Source organism: Poecilia latipinna, unplaced genomic scaffold (genome assembly GCF_001443285.1).
Source record: "Poecilia latipinna isolate Pla-1442-1.1 unplaced genomic scaffold, P_latipinna-1.0 Scaffold1298, whole genome shotgun sequence".
Classification (NCBI taxonomy): Eukaryota; Metazoa; Chordata; class Actinopteri; order Cyprinodontiformes; family Poeciliidae; genus Poecilia; species Poecilia latipinna.
Window position 1 is genome coordinate 168408 of NW_015113914.1, and position 16713 is coordinate 185120.

Consider the following 16713-nt stretch of genomic DNA (forward strand, 5'->3'; position numbering starts at 1 on the left):
TTGAATTCTCAATTCGATTTAGGTATGTACTTTGACTTGATCATTCTAGGTTCATAAATATGCTGCACTGTAACTCTGACTATAGGTTTAGGGTCATTGTGAAACTGAAAATTTAGCATCTTTTGCAGCCTCTGACAGACAGGATTTCCCTGACTTTAGCTCAATCCATCTTTGCTTCAACTCTGAACAAAGAGTTGAAGCATTTTTTTGAAGAAAATCATACCCACAGCATAATGCTGACACTACCATGTTTCAACATGTTTCACTTTTTTTTCTCTCTCCATAGAAGTTACATCGGGTCTGAAGTTATGTTTGGCTATAGTACCTTCCCAGAGGGAGGATCAGCTGAGATACTGCCAACAACTAAACGCTCTTCTTCTCCTGCTGTTAACTTTTTACTTTTCATTCAGATAGAAGATAGAAACTACATTGATATAATTATCTGAGCTTAATGTACTGTTTGATAAATAGGGCCAATTGGAAAGTCTGTGTAGTTAATTTGTGTGTTTAGGAAGATATGGAGTGTTTTTTTTTTTTTTTTTTTTCCACAATACTGGGTTTTGTTTGTAGGCCAGAAACAAACATCTGATCAGATGACAACAAAATGAAGACCAGCGTTCCTTGGTCTTCATTATGCTGCCTTTTCACCATTGATCACCAACAAACCTCTGAGGTACAAACAATTGCATCTTTTGCTGCCTCTTTGGTAGGTTTGGCAGCATAATAGGGTTTATGTTGATGCATGATTGGAAATGGTTATGCGTTTTACCCTCATAAGCTGTTGCTGCTGTAAGTAAATCAACCAGACATTCAGTCACCCAATAAATCAGTGAGTCATTTAAGCAGAGGATTCTACTTCTCTACTGGTAAACAGTCAGACAACCAATCCCCCTCGATCACATGGGGTTGGAATCCAGTTGAGAGAAACTACCGGCAGCCTCTGCGAAATTGATTAGATTAATTGATTTTGATGTTTAATGTCAAAAACCGTTCATCAACATGGAAGGTGGTCAAGGACAAAGACAGAGAAGGAACCGTGGGGAAAGCCCTTAGGCTCTCCTGCCTTCCAGCAGATGAGGACCGGACTCTCCAGTGCGCCCTGTGCCCAGGAGGGGCGGGTTTGGGTGGCAGAGCGCAGGGACAGCGAGCGCAGAGGGAGAGAGGAGGAGAAGAAGGAGGGGAGGGCAGGACTGGCAGGGTGCGGTCTGAAGTGGCAACAGATCACTGTGGATCACCCAATTCCCTTCAATTCAACTGGAAAGCTGCAGCTTGTCGCATATGGAGAAATCCAGAGCAGGGCATCGAGCAAAAAGAGCGCACAAGGGGCCGATGTTCTTCCAGATACCCTGGTGCACAAGAAAGAGGAGGGCAGAGAAACCACAACACTGCAACTTGGATGTCAGCAGCCGCACTCTCTCTCTTTAACTCTCACACCCACCAAATCGACTTTGAACCTGTTTGTTTAAATACACGGACTTTACAGCCAGCACACTTACTGCTGATTCCGTCAGGCGGCTCAGAGCGGAGTTCCTCTAGTTTGTAGACGTACAAAAAAAGAAAAAAAAGAAAAAACAAACTTTTTTGGTATTCCAATGGTGCCTCATGGAGACCAGGGGATGACCTTATTTCATCCAATATTTTCAGACGCTGTGCTTTATTTTTCCCGGACAAATGGAAACTAAACCGGAGTGGCACTGAAGACATCTCTCTCTCTCTCCCCCACGGGAGAGTCCTCCCTCCTTTCCCCGGGGCGATGCGGATCTCCTTCCTCCTTCTCGCAGCCTCTCTGTGCGCCTCTGTCCTCCTCCTCGCACCTGCTTCGGAGGGCTGCGGGCCGGGGAGGGGATACGGCAAGAGGCGGCTCCCCAAGAAGCTCATCCCGCTCGCCTACAAGCAGTTCAGCCCAAACGTGGCCGAAAAGACCCTGGGAGCGAGCGGGCGACCCGAGGGGAAAATTACGCGCAACTCCGAGCGCTTCAAGGAGCTCACGCCGAACTACAATACAGACATAATCTTTAAAGATGAGGAGGACACGGGCGCAGACAGGCTTATGACTCAGGTAAAGCTGGGTGCGGGAGGCGGGATACGGAACAGGGTCTTATCTCGGTTAAAGTGCCATTTTCGAGATCATTTTGTTTATCAGGGAGATCAAATTACACTGAGCTGAATGAACCAGATTAGCCACGCTGCTGCTTCCAATTGTCTGCTGAATGTTTGCTGTCAGTTGAATGTTTAAACCAAAGTGATTGATTCCATTAACTCTTGGTTTCACCTCTGGATTCTGCTACCTGACATACTTAGCTGCCGAGGCTGCCTTCAAGTGTTGCCTTCACTGACCCCAATCTGGCTATAATTTTCCATTTGACCGGACATAAGTGAATCATTGGGAAGTAGTCCTAACCCTCGATTCATTTCATGCTTTCGCATAAGAGACATCTATTTTTATGCCGGTTGCATCCTGCCAGCTTGAGCAGTGGTTATTTTACGCAATAACCTCTCATATTTGCAAATCATTAAAATGCATGTCCACTCCTTGACTTTCAGCCTGGTTTGTGTATTCGCATTGAATGGATCTCAAGCAAACACCGCAATCACAGTTGTGTGTACTTTGACCATTCACCTGACACAGTTGGAACTCGCAGCAATTATTTGAAGTACACATATTGTTATACTCATAGACTCAACGTTTTGGTTTCAGTGCATAGCTTTTTTTTTGTTCTTCTTTTGTGCTCTTTATGCTTTTTTTTAACTATTTAAAAGAAACATCTATTGAACTGATATGAGTTGTTTTAAATTAAATGATACTTCTAGAGTCTGTTGGTCAATTTTTGGCATTGCTGAATCACCAAAAAGCCAAACTCGTTGATCAAAATTTGGTCTCACAGAGTCAGCTTTTCGGCCCATCTTTTTTATTCTTCTCGTGAAGATCAATCTGGCTTTGTCTTTCTCTGTATAAAAGTATCTATTTCCTGAACAAAACCATAATCCTTCAACTAGATAAATGCGCATGTAATTCTCACTCTTGTACTACTGGCAAAGTGCTTTTTGATTTATTGTGCCTCTCTTCTAGATAAAGACAGTTATGGAGTCGTATTTATCACAAAGTCTATTGTTTCTTTGATCATTGTATGTCTGCACTGTTTTCTTAATTCCCATCCAGCTCTGGCATAAGCCCCCTCCTGGGCCAGATCCTCAAAGACATTTCTACAGAGTTACTTCTGTCCACTGTCTCCACGTGCTTGCTCATAATGAGGGATTGTTGTGTACTCAGTGACTCGGTGTGATCGGATGGGTTGTTGTTTTAACATAATTTAGCAATATCACTCCAACAGAACCAAGGTTATTCCTGTTAAATGGGAGTCAGTCTTTTCTACTGTCACCTCATGCTTGATAAGTGATTGATTTAAGTGAATTTTTAAACTTCCGCTTTGGAATCACTAATGTGTTTTTTGATTCAATTGAATTTATGCAAAATGAGTGATTCAATTCAAACAGTTGGGCTCCCTCAGATAAACGTTTTATAAATTTATACACTACTGCACCATCACACTCGAGCACGAGTTCTGATATTTAAATAACATCTATTGTTAAACATTTGCAAATACAAATTTAGAACCAAAACCAGAGGTACAAAAAGCTTCTCGACTGTTACCTCTTTAATTGTATCTTAAAGTTGTTTTTTTATTGTTTCTTTGTTGCTAAAGCTTTACACTTTACTCTTTTTCAAGCACTTTGGTCAATACATAACTGATTTTAAATGTACATAAAAAAGCTTTGATTGTGTTTGAGTGTTTTATAATATGACTATGATCAAATACAAATGTAATTGATTTTAAAATGATTTAGGAGTAGAATATTTTGGATGGGTTTGTTCATATGTTCTTATAAAATGAATTTCTTTGGCTAGTTTTGTGAAGTGCTTCGAGAGAGTATTTGTGGTGAAATGGTGCTCCATAAATAAACCGAACAGAAGCTGAATCGTCCTCGATTGTTTTTCTCTAACTTCTATTGGTTTTTCTTTGTCTCGCCCAGCGTTGCAAAGACAAGCTGAACTCTTTGGCCATCTCTGTGATGAACATGTGGCCAGGTGTGAAGCTGAGAGTAACGGAGGGCTGGGATGAGGATGGTCATCACTCAATCGACTCGCTGCACTACGAGGGGCGTGCTGTCGACATCACCACCTCAGACAAGTAAGAGAAACAAGCTTGATACACATTTCGAGACTAACATTTAAACTCTTTGAAATTATGAATGATTTGTTATTAAACCTATCAATAAGCTAACATGTGAAGCTTTCAAAAAGCAAACTATATGTACTTCTAAAATCTAATTGTGGAACTGAATATTTCTTGACTTTTGCAGATGTCTTTTTTTTTTTTTGCTATTTTGATTCAGACCTTTTTCTCTGATAGGGACAAAAATAAGTATGCCATGTTGGCCCGCCTGGCTGTAGAGGCTGGATTTGACTGGGTCTACTATGAGTCTAAAGCCCACGTTCACTGTAGCGTGAAGTCAGGTAAGAACTACCTTTATGTGTATTTCAAAGTGTCTTTTTGTGTTTGCGGCCAGCTGTTGTTAGCACTAATGAGGTTGATGCGAGACACCTTGTGGGGTGACTCCCTACTTGTGCAGCCTCGCTTTGAGCACCTGTGTTATCACTTTGTGAAGGTGTTTGTGTGCAAAGCCTACTGGGAACCAATCAAAACAGGGTGTGCACCTGTGATCTCTGCTTTATGCAGTCTCATCTTATCGTCAGGGCTTATGATAAATTTATCAGTTTATCAGAATTTGGCACGTATACTATCTGTGCTACATACCTATTTTTCCAGAATGTAGTGCACATATGAAAATGCCGTGCCTATTAAAGTATTCCTAGTCCTTGACATTCATAGTTTGCTGCAGTTCTACCACAAACTTAAACATACTTTATTGGTAGTCTATGTGACAGGCCAACAAAAAATAATAGACAAAGTGGGAAGAATACATGATTTTCATTTACTGCTATACTTTGATACCTTTCAAAAAATTTGTGGGCCAACAGGTTGCATTTAGATATCATTGAATTATGAAATAGTAAGTAAAGATCACTGCTTAATCCGTCATCATCAAAAGAATCACAGGAAATATGTGGAAGAAGATGCCCTGGTTAGATGAGACCAAATTTGAACTTTTTGGGTTACATGGAAGAAAACCATAAACACAACATGTCTGCTTAGAAACATGGTATTGGTAGTATCATGACGTGGAGATGTTTTTTTTTTTTTAAAAAAAGGGTGATGGCAGCTGATTGGAGTTGGTGACGTGGCTAGAGTTAAGTTGAGGGCAATCCTGAATGAAAACCTGAATGACTGGAGCGGAGGTTCGCCTCACACTGATGACCTAAAGCTGATGGAATGGTTTAGATCAGGGCGGTGTCCACCGAGAGCTACTATCCTGCAGTCGATGCACGCTCAAGTCAAATGAACGGCTCATTGCCAGTCCTCTGCAGAGCCGAGTGACGTACTAATGAGGGAATTCAGCCATTTGATTTGTGTGTGTTGGAGAGTGGATACATGGATGATCCTGAGGACTGGACTTGGGGAAGCCCCCGGTTTAGATCAAACCATATTCATATGTTACAATGACACTGTAAAGCACCAGAGCTAAATTGGATTTAAGTTCAGAGATGCTGTCCGACTGAGCTTAAGCTGTGTTTTTTTATTTTTTATTTTTTGAAATGGACAACTGAATTTAAGTCTGTAGATGTGAAAAACTGACATTACTCAAAAGATCTGCAGAAAAAGATCTGCAGCTCTAAATGCAATGAAAGATTTGAGTCAGGGGGACTGAATACAAATTTGCACAACACTTTTCAGATTTTTATTTGTAAATGTATTATGTAAAATCTGCATCGATTTTCTTCTCCTTCATAGTTACCCACTATTTTTTTTGTTGATCTATAACATACAGTCCATAAAAATGCTGTGGTTGACACAAGACAAAAAGTTGAAAAGGTTTGAGGGACATGAATACTTTTGAAAACTACCGTACGTCCATCTAGTCTAAATGTGAATGCCTTGGTTCCATTTCTGACATGTGTTGTTACAGCTAAGTTACATCTTCCACCACAGATTCTTTGCCAGATTAGATTTTCCTAAAAACAATAAGTGACAACATTCCATGTAACTTTTGAAACATTTTAGAAACCCATATACCCACGTCTGGTACCACCAGTTATTTGATGCCAAACCACACTCTAGCAGTCTGCCTAGGTTAGTAGGCTGTGAGATGATTAACTCTCTCTTTGTTTTTGCCGTTGCTTTGCCTCCAGTGAGTTTCTTTCAGATCTCTTATCTGAATCTTATCACAGGCCTCCTTTTTGTGCAGCCTTCGGGCTTACAGACCCACACACACCTTGAACAAATATTTGGCTGACTTGGGACTGCCTTAAGACAAGCCTCCCTCACAGACACACACACACACATATACACACGTAACTATATGTACGTTTATACTGATTGATTTCTTATTTCTGTCAGATTTAGTCGGATTTTTTTTAACCTCACAGGAACCAAAAATAAGGATGTCACTTGGTTTAAATCTCTGCAGTCCAAACGGTATCTAGAACCACGTTTGAGTCTGTGTACTTTCCTGCCTCCGTGACCTCGGTCCGTGCTCTGACTGCAGTGATACAATCAGCTGGTTATCCATTAGCTCTTGCCGACTACACTTTCTTGCCACCTCATCTCACTGCATCTTAAAGGGAACCTTAATTCAGGCAGAGTTAAGCATGATATATTGTGCAGACAATTCTGGGTGAAGAACTGCACCTCAAAGGCCAAACAAGTAGTTTTATCTATCATTTAATACAGCTGAATGATATATGCATATGATCTGTAATAAAAGACAAAACATTGTTCATTGTTTGACCTGATTTTTTTTGTTTTGTTTTGTTTTGGTTTGTTTGTTGCTGGCCTTATGAGTTAGGGTTACCAAAGTTGTTTCTAATTTCCAACTACAAGACAGATGAAGAAATTACTTTTAAATTATCATTATTTTTTATTAATTTCTTAATCCTTGGGTATAATTCCCAGATCCCTGAATGTGCCACACTTATCCATTCAAATATGCCAGTATGAACACTATGGGAATTTCCAGCCATCGTTTCATCCATTAAGGCGGCAGGTTCTGTGTCTCACATATGAACATATTTTAATCCAAAATGTGCAAAACAATCTCAGAAAAAAAAAAAAAGAACTTGTGTTGATGCTGGAAAGACAATATCACTATCCACAGTTAAATCTGATCACATGGATTGAAATGTCTCTCAGTGAGAAGGGCGACATAACTCCAAAACGTGTCTCCCTTATTATTCTGGCATTTGGCTAATTAAAATAAATGAGGCAACTCTAGCTGACTTAAAACAGGAATGGATTATTCTGATTTAGTATCAGACAGTAGGGGGAAAAAATAGTATACATTGTATACATCTTCAACTTTGATTTAAAAGCTTGTACTCTGTGTTTTATCTAAAGCTGAAGCAAGGTGAAACGTTAAACTTTAATCTTCTTAACCCAACCAGTCTTACTGGCTATATGTAGAAGAATATTATTTATTTTGTTGATCAGCCATAGATGATTAACGACATTACTTTTTATCTCAAACATTCAATTTGGTTTCAGTTTATGTGTATATATCACCAAGTCAGAACAAATTTCATCTCAAGGAATGTTACAAAGAAATGAATTCAGTTCATTCATACAGACAAATTCAAAATCACGTTTGATCGCCTTTATCAAACAATCCAGCCTAGATGAGTTAAACATTTAAATGATAAAAAAAAAAACAAACAAAAAAAACTTCTGTCTAACGGATCCCGGACGATGGCATCAAATCACTGCCTTGCAGTGACAAATCCCCTTAAATAAGCAGGTGACAGAGAGCAGTGAGTTGAACTGAGTCTCTTACTTTTCTGCAGACCGTCATACTCAACATGGCTCAATGGCAGAAAAGGTGGTTGAAAAGAATTTTCAATTATTGCACTAAAATAAAGATTTATGTTAAGTTTTATTTTAAAATCTATTGAAAGAATAAACATGCAAAATCTATTTGAGAAAAACAATTTTAATTTATCAATGTATGCCTTAAAAAGCCATCAACAAAAAAAAACAAGCCTTATTAACTAATAAACAAAAGCAACTACATAAACAGGACAACTACTTTTGACTGAGAGTTAGGATGAAGCAACAACTGCTTTTCAACAGCGGATTAGCACCCTAAATAATCATAATAATGCCAATAATAAAAAGTAAAGAAGACAAAAGTGTAAGAAGCAAAGAATAAACTGAATACAATCTCATATCAAGGATGGCATGGACAGGAGTACAGACTTAATTCATTCTACCCCATCTCTAAATTAAATATAATTAACAAAAAAAATGTATGTAATTCAATTCAGTTTATTTATATGACACCAAACCACAACATGTCATCTCGAGGGATTTTACAAAATAAGTCATTACAATTCAATCATACATACATTCCAACTGATCCTATCAAATAATTTGCTCCTTTATTCAAATTAGCTTAAAAGTACGTTCTTACCCAGAACCTTTTTGGCTTCATATTAATACAGATATACTTTTCTATACTTCGTTATCCACTTTATATGCGATTTCCAACTAATTTGTCTACGATTAGCCATTGGGTATATCAAATATATTTTAGTCGTCTCATTATTTATAGCCCAGTATAATAAAATATTATAGTGCCATCTGCAGATAAAACTAGTTTAAGAACATATACTTTGCAAAGATCATGAAAAACAAACAATTTTGGGCCCAACACTGACCCCTGGGGGACTCCACAAGGAATGTTCAAACATATGAGACAAAATTCATTCTTCTTAACAAAATGTTTTCTGATCATCAAATACCTCCATACCCATTATAATACTGCTCATCTGATTACGTACTACTCAAGTTTCATAAGTAAAACGTCAAGATTTATTGTGTCAAAAGCCATTGTTACGTAATTGAATGTTTCAATTTATCTAGTGAATCTATTAGTGCAGATGATCTATTTTCTCTAAATCCATATTGAGCTTCAGTAAGTACCGTAAGAACGTCCAGTCTGTTATTAAAGTGTTTCTAGAATTTTTGAAATTTGTAAGAGTTATGGTTAATTATTTGTGAAGAGGCGTTTCTTCCCAGATATATATTGGAATTACTTTTTGCTGCTTTCTTTTTTCTTAGAGCAGCACCCATTAAACATGATAAATTGCGAAAGTAGGTCAGCGTTTTAGAAATTCCAGTGATCTCTCTATAATCGTCTTGTGAATATCATCATTCTTAAAAAAAAAGAAAAAAAATTAAGAGACTTGAATTAGCTCCAGGTACAGTCTAAAAAGATTTTCTTTTTTTTTTTTTTTGCATATCCAAGATAAGTAAGGGTGAAAGCAACACTCATAAAATATGTCAACTCATAAGCAACCAGTGGAAAATGTGTTTCTGAAATTTGTTCTGGTCATGCACTTGACTTTCAGTTATAATGAGAGAGCCCAAAGGCAGACAGAGAGCAAATAGTTTGAACCTGAGTCATACTGCTATACAAATGTTAACAACCCTTCAGTGATTGAACTGAGATAATGTTGTTCTTGAGTCCGTGTCAAAGTCTCACCTGCTTTATATATCACTAAGTGACCTGGAATAAGGAGCAGGTGTAATGAATCTAGCTAGTAGTAGAAAATCAAGCTAGGACATATCAGTACTTTATTTCAACCACATGTTCCCCTTCTTTATGTTTTCTTTTTTTAATGTTTTGTACATCAAACTAAGCCATTCAGTAAAGAGCACAACTTCATAGATTTAAATAAAATAAATAGATGGATGTTTTTTTCTTCTTCTTCTTTCACTCCCTCAGAGCACTCAGTGGCAGCCAAAACCGGAGGATGTTTCCCTGGCGACGCTCAGGTCACCATTGAAGGTGGGCGGATCAAACAGATGCGTGACCTCCTCCCCGGCGACCGTGTCCTTGCGTCCTCCTCAACAGATGTCCACGCTCCGCTCCTCTACAGCCCCGTTGTGTCTTTTCTGGACCGCCAGCCCAATGCCACCAGGACCTTCTATGTTATCGGGACGGATGGGGGGCATAACATCACCCTCACGGCCGCTCACCTGATCTTTGTCACAGAATGTCCCAGCAGACTGATCGGGTCAGGGCAGAAAGAAACATCTCAGGACACAAAGCTTTTTGGTTCCATTTGGCAGAGGAGGGGACATGAGGCAGGTATGAGGACAGTTTTTGCCAGCGAAGTCCAGCCTGGACAGTGTGTCTTTACATCTTCTGGCAGATCAAAGTCAGATCCAAGACTCTCAGTTGTGACGTTTGTTGAGGAGCAGACAAGCACTGGGCTGTATGCCCCGCTCACCCAGCATGGGTCTATAGTGGTGAACAGCGTGTTAGCATCTTGCTACGCTGCCGTGGACAGTCACTATTTGTCCCACTGGGTCTTGGCTCCTTTGAGACTTATTTACAGAATAACAGGACACTCTCAAGTGCAGAACGATGGGCTCCACTGGTACCCCTGGATTCTGCAAAGGCTGGGGAAAGTGCTGCTGGGTACTGAACACTTCCACCCTTGGGCCTTTGACCAGTGACATAAACTTAAGGAGGACGAATAAATATCAGACCGGTGGCATATTTTATTTGCTTGCATGCAGGGGCACAATATGGAAAAGCACAACTGTTTTTAGAAGAAGACTGATCAAAAGTGTAAATATATTCTATACGTACTCCAAGTGCCTGTATTTGCTGTACTTCAATAAATCTCTTATGTATGTCTTTGTGTAAGACATTGAGGAGGGAATAATTTCAATTGCATTAACATAAAGACTGACAACTGGAGCTCTTATTCAGCTAAAACAGGTATTGTCTCTAAATTGTTCAATTCCTTCTGAAAACCCTCACTGTTTGTGTATAAACATGATCCCCGTTTTGGGACACTGAAAGAAGAAGGTTGACACACACACAAAAAAAAATAAATAAATAAATATTTGAAGAATATTAAGGGGGAGAGTGAGAAAAGAGAAAAGTTTATAAAGCTGACGAGCTTTTGTATGTAAATAGCTATTTATACACTTACAACTATGTAGGAATAATGTAAAGGTTTACTTCCAGAATTATCTCCTTCATCGCTCTTTGTAAAATCTAAGCCTTGTTATTTCTTTTTAAAGTCCACTCAGTGTGGTGTAGAGCATTGATACACAAATTGCTACACATTTATAAGAAGGCTTAAAAAAAAGCCACTAAATGGCAGGGAATGAAAGTGTGTATAAAGCCACGACTTTTTCTCTACAGATAGTTGTACGGTGAACTTGCTCACCTTCTCAGTTGTTTTCAAGTCTTCCATCAGTTTTAAAACTACTTGATCTTTCTCTTATTCACATGTTTATCTACAATGTTTATGTTTTTTTTTATCAGGTGTATTATTGAAGAGATAATTGTTTGATCATTGTCTTAGGGTGTCACTTTTCAGGTCAGTAATATGACTCAGGCTTTTTTCAACTACTGTATTATCTTCTATGCATCTCGTTAAATATCAGTAATTATCACAATTAGTACATAGAAAAGAGTTTCTAATTTAACAATGCCAATATCAGATTATTGTTTGTGCTTCATCTCTTTTGAAACACCCACATTGGAGCAGCAAATTTGTTTTATCAATGACAATATTAATTTTATGGAAGGCTGTATAGAAATGTAGAAATATCTAATATATATTTCAGATTGCCTGAACTGTTTCTGGTGTTGACTTTTAAAATGGTTAATGAAAAGACACAATGCAATTATCTTGTAACTCCAAGGCATTTTTCGCAGGAATATTGTCAAATATGTATATTAAAGCTATTGGATAAACTATTTAAAGATCTATTTTTAGAAAAATGTTGTTTGTATTATTATTTTTGGCAACTTTGTATATAAATTTTGTATTTGACACATAAAAGTTTTAAAGAACGAATTGTGTCCTGTCTTGTTTATTTATTTTCTCCTTTTTGGAGTGTAATAAATTGATAATCATGTCTGATTACTGGAAAAAGTTTTTTTTTTTTTTTTTTGCCTTTTACATTTTACGGTCCAGGTGAGAAAAGCATACACATTATACTTGCTCAAACGACATCCAACGACTGACTATCTGTTGGTAAAATTACTTATCATTGTTACCAGCATAATGCATGAATGACTGTGGTTAAAGGGTGGTCTGCTTGTTGGTTTCAGTACCAAGGACAGCAGCACCATGTGAAGTTCCACTTTGCTGCTGTGGATGATAGGGGCTTGTTTTGTTTTTCTTCTAGGGTGAAGAGTTACTATTTGAAAACAGCACACTCTGCTGGAACTCCACATATTTGCAGCAAAATCCAGTTACTTGGAACATAATTTAAACCACTTGGGCTGTTTCCATTTTGATGTACTACCAAATTAAATAAAGGATAACTGTTATTCTTTCTTGTTGCAATTTGAAAATTGAAAATCTTAAAAGTGTCGCATGCATCTTTTTTACCCTAATGCCCCTAAGTAAAGTTTTGTGCATTCATTTGATTTCAGAGTTCACCTTAGCTTTACGATGGGCTTCATGAAGGCCAAATCACACTGCAGACAGGTCACAAATAAAGTTGTTGAGAAGTTTACAGAAGGGTATGCTTTTGCAAGACACAGTAGACCAGTTTGCTTAAAAGATGACCAATCAATAAATGTAACTATGAGATAAATCATATGTTTGTTTTCCTCCTAAACATGATTACACTTACTACAAAGGAAGATAAAAACAGTAAAGCAGATTCTAAGTAATCTTTATTATTACTGGTCATTTAGGTACAGGGAAAAAAATAAAATAAAAATCTTTTTGTCATATCCCAGATACAACCATTAGAGACTGATCCATAAAGCTGGAGACAGAACCAGACCCAGGTAAAACATTCCAATTCATACACAAAATTTGAGAACAAAGCATGACTGTGTGATTTACCCAAATATGAAGGTGGTTATTCTCACATTTGAGATTTTTTTTTCAAATACACATTGAAAAAAAAAATCCCATCCACAGTGGCTAAATACTGAAAAGCATTAAAAAAAAAATTGTGCACCTGAGTCTGGTTGTATGAACTTTATCTCTATGAGTCCTGCCTCCCTTATAATTAACTCTGCTTTGGACCACGATACCTAGAAACATTTTGAGGCACGGCAGATGGGGAAAAAAAAAAAAGAAAACAAAACAAACAAAAAAAATTTGATAAATGTATGAGAAAGTGTTGAAAAGAAAACCATGTAATGCCCGCACCATCTCTCTTACCAAGAGTAGCCATAAAAAAGTAATAAAAAATATAGAAAGAAAATAAATAGCTTGTTGCAACTGCCTCAAAAGTGACCCAAGTATCACCGCCTTAAATTAAGGGTGTTCACACAACAACACGTGGAAAGTCAGCATGCTCACAGTTACTCACATACAGATATGAATGTCTTCTTAGAATATGTATCTGTCATCACAGCTTGGAAAAAATTACACTGATACACAACAAATGCACTATAACACCTGGAACCATAATACCAGCCAGTGGAAAAAGACCCATATGTTTGCCTCTGTAACATCATATAACCTTCCCATTAATGCAGTTGACTGTATTCCTCTGTAAGTGGTGGTGGTATCGTTAATAATATTTTCCTACAGATAAACATTTGCATTCCTCAGACACCGCACATACTCACTCGCATTCTCTCTCGTGCCTATTACACACTAATAACCTAATGAGATTTGAGACTTTTAAGTTAGAGACTGAATGAACGACTGGGTTAGTACTACATATCTATGCATCTACACTGAGAGCAGTGAACCCCAGATAAGTACAAAATACTCCAGATCATCCTCAGTTGGCAATTACGTCGACATAGTTACACTAGGCTATATGTAATCATTGCTCGGCAGCGTATAAAAATAAAAGAAGTTGCTCTGGTGCATAATCTTAAACATCTGCATTGGAGTTTAGAAGTCTCTATGCAAACAGAGGAAACTGTTTTCGGCACTTTTTTTTTTTATGAGTTAGGCTGGCTCAGTTGTTATATATTGGACTATAATTAGTGTGTCATCTATTATACTACCAGCAGCAGCTTCTCTGTGATGCTGGCTAGCTTTATGGCCAGCCTGAGCAATGCATATCTGGAGTCATGTGAAAACAAGATCATACCACACAACTTCAAACTATTTCAAAATATATTATAGAGATTTCTATTTTTTAGCTTCTCGGGGAATTGTTGATGTTGGAGTCCCGTTGTCTGTCTGAATTTGCTGCTTTCTACATTTGTCACTATCTGATTTTTTTTTTTTTTTTTACAACAGGATTGTACTTATGCCACCACAGACTCGATACTAACACAACAACAACCAAGGGCCCCTTTTCCACAAGTAAACAATGAAAGTAAGAATATAGGAATTGCTGGACATGTCCTGAAGGCAATGTGTGAGGAGTTTAATAATCGATCAAATTAACTCCACCAGCAATGAGATAAGCGTCTTGACTGATCAGACGAGAGTATTATTAAAAGTTTTTTCTTTCTATTTATGTATTTAATTATTTATTTTTCAGTTTTGATTAAATAAAATTGCATTTTCTGGAATGGTACTTATTTTACTCTTTTGTGACTAGACTAATAAGTGAAGATTTTTGCCTATTTGGTCAGCTACAGAATAGCACTTTTGCCCCTTTTTATCTTTGTAAAACAAAATGTAGGTCTTATATTATTATTATATTCACAGGTAAAATGAAAGTACACCCTCTTTCACTTCAACACATTTATATATCAAAACTTAATCCCCCAAAAAACATTAGGTTATTTCTAGGTCTTAGGGAATTGAGGAAGTGTGAACTGTAACTAAAACGGTTTTGTTGTACTTCCCTAAAAATATTCCAAATGAAAATATTTAACATGATCTAATTGGCTTTGTTCAGACTAGAACAGAAGCACATTTGTACTGCTGTTAAATCAATAAAATGCATTGATTTATTATAGTTATAATAATGCTACTGTACATTTATATATTGAAAATTCGATTTTACATACAAGAAACAGTCCAAAATAAACAGCCTCAAAATTCAGGAGAGGCTTTGTAATCTTACTGCATAGGAAAATTATGTCGACCTAACCTCGCAAGCTTAGATGCGGAAAAGGTTTATGTCAAGAGTCCGCTTCACTGTCAGTGTTTTTCCTGCCTGAAAATACCTACAAACAGCCAAAGCAGGGTAAGAGCCTTCTTTCAGTCAGCTGACTGGCAGTGTGTGGTACCACATGGGGGACGGTCAGCATGGCGTTTCATACTTTCCCCTGCATCTTCGTAAAATAATTTTAAACCTATGAGTGGTAAAGCTAAACATTGTTGTATTTTTTTTTTTAAACTCTACTTTTTTTAAAACCTCGATACACCTTGACACTGATAACTGGTTCATGCCTATTAACAAACTAAAACGTGACGTATTGCACTGTCCTTCTCAAGTAAACCTTGTAACTGAAAGAGGATGTACTTACTTTTTACAACAATATTTTTTGGGGGGTTTTCTAGTACATCTGGCAACATCTTACATATTTTACACGGTTCTCAATCTGCCACAAAAATAACAAATCTTAAATTTCAGTTGATGCGACATGACACGACAAAGATTGAGTCATCAGAAATTGATTTCCGTTGTAGCCACTGAACAGGTTACTACCAGTACACGTGATCCTGAATGAGCAGGACTCCTCAAATGCAGAGCAGTGTGATGGCAAACAGACCCACAAAATGGCTACATCTGTTCATGAAAAAAGAGAAACGAAACGTAAATAAAAAGATCCACAGTGCAGCAGATCTTAGAAATGCATGACTTCATCCAGGGCTATCACAGCTCTGTTTATATGGCCAAAGTCCTTGGTAGGATACAGTATGGAGGGGGAAGAGAGGAGAAGGACATAAATAGGCATCAACAAAAGGAACGTGCCCCTTCTTTCACAGCCTCTGTGTGAAGTTTTCAGGAAATACTCCTTTAGTGGCATTTTCTTTTTTCTGCTGCCAATCGTCCTGCTTCAGTCCCATCAGCCAGCCGTCGTCCTACAGGAAGAAACAGGACAAATAAATGACACAGCTGCTTTTGTGCTTCTGGTATGTTAATACATGTGCAGTGCCAGAAGTTTTTTATTCGAGCTATTTTTCCAGTTTGGAAAAAAATCATCTACCTTCAACGTTGTATGAAAAACAGTGACAATAAATTTGTATTCTGTCACACAATGACAAGAACTATTTTAGTGGTGTTAGTAGAAGGTTTTAATGATTTAATGGCAGCATTACATGGTGGGATTCCTTAGCTATTTCGGAGATAATGAGGTCACGTACCTGTTCATCTGGATTGTCGAAGGTGACCACTAGCACCACATCACCAGCCTTCATCTCTAGTTCATCCGTGTCATTGGCAGCATAATCATGCATCACCTGGACCTTATTTTTTAATCACAAAGGTTGATATTAATGAGCTTTTTAAATGTATCTGTTTATTATATCCTTAGCTGTACAGTCTTTGTAATTTATTTGTGTGTGTGTGTGTGTGTGTGGGTGTGTGTGTGTGTGTGCGTGTGTGTGTGTGTGTGTGTGTGTGTGTGTGTGTTTATTAACCTTTTGCCCCTGTCTCTGCAGAATATCTCACAGATCCCCAGAGC

General features: G+C 37.8%; 2 protein-coding genes across 6 annotated transcripts in view; one reads left to right on the forward strand and one right to left on the reverse strand.

Annotated features, from left to right (window-relative positions):
* The first annotated feature begins 1281 nt into the window (after window positions 1–1281).
* LOC106961420 (indian hedgehog B protein-like) lies at window positions 1282–10827 on the forward strand. Its single transcript, XM_015055149.1, has 4 exons — window positions 1282–2059; window positions 4033–4190; window positions 4413–4516; window positions 9901–10827. The coding sequence occupies exons 1-4, from the start codon at window positions 1754–1756 to the stop codon at window positions 10635–10637; spliced, it is 1305 nt and encodes a 434-aa protein (XP_014910635.1). The 5' UTR covers window positions 1282–1753; the 3' UTR covers window positions 10638–10827.
* A 3517-nt stretch (window positions 10828–14344) lies between these two features.
* Window positions 14345–16713, reverse strand: part of bin1a (bridging integrator 1a) — a 19222-nt gene continuing 16853 nt past the window's right edge. For all 5 annotated transcript variants that reach the window (XM_015055135.1, XM_015055136.1, XM_015055137.1 and 2 more), the window contains 2 exons: window positions 16394–16495; window positions 14345–16111 (listed from right to left, as the gene is read on the reverse strand). In XM_015055135.1, the coding sequence (XP_014910621.1) occupies window positions 16010–16111; window positions 16394–16495 (204 nt within the window). In that variant the 3' untranslated portion in view covers window positions 14345–16009. The remainder of the gene's footprint in view (window positions 16112–16393; window positions 16496–16713) is intronic.

Bases quoted from the DNA above. Each gene is read 5' to 3' on its own strand.
- LOC106961420 (XM_015055149.1), top strand. From the start codon at position 1,754: ATGCGGATCTCCTTCCTCCTTCTCGCAGCCTCTCTGTGCGCCTCTGTC. The intron at 2,060-4,032 runs GTAAAGCTGGGT...TGTCTCGCCCAG, and splicing joins CAGACAGGCTTATGACTCAG to CGTTGCAAAGACAAGCTGAA. The intron at 4,191-4,412 runs GTAAGAGAAACA...TTTCTCTGATAG, and splicing joins GACATCACCACCTCAGACAA to GGACAAAAATAAGTATGCCA.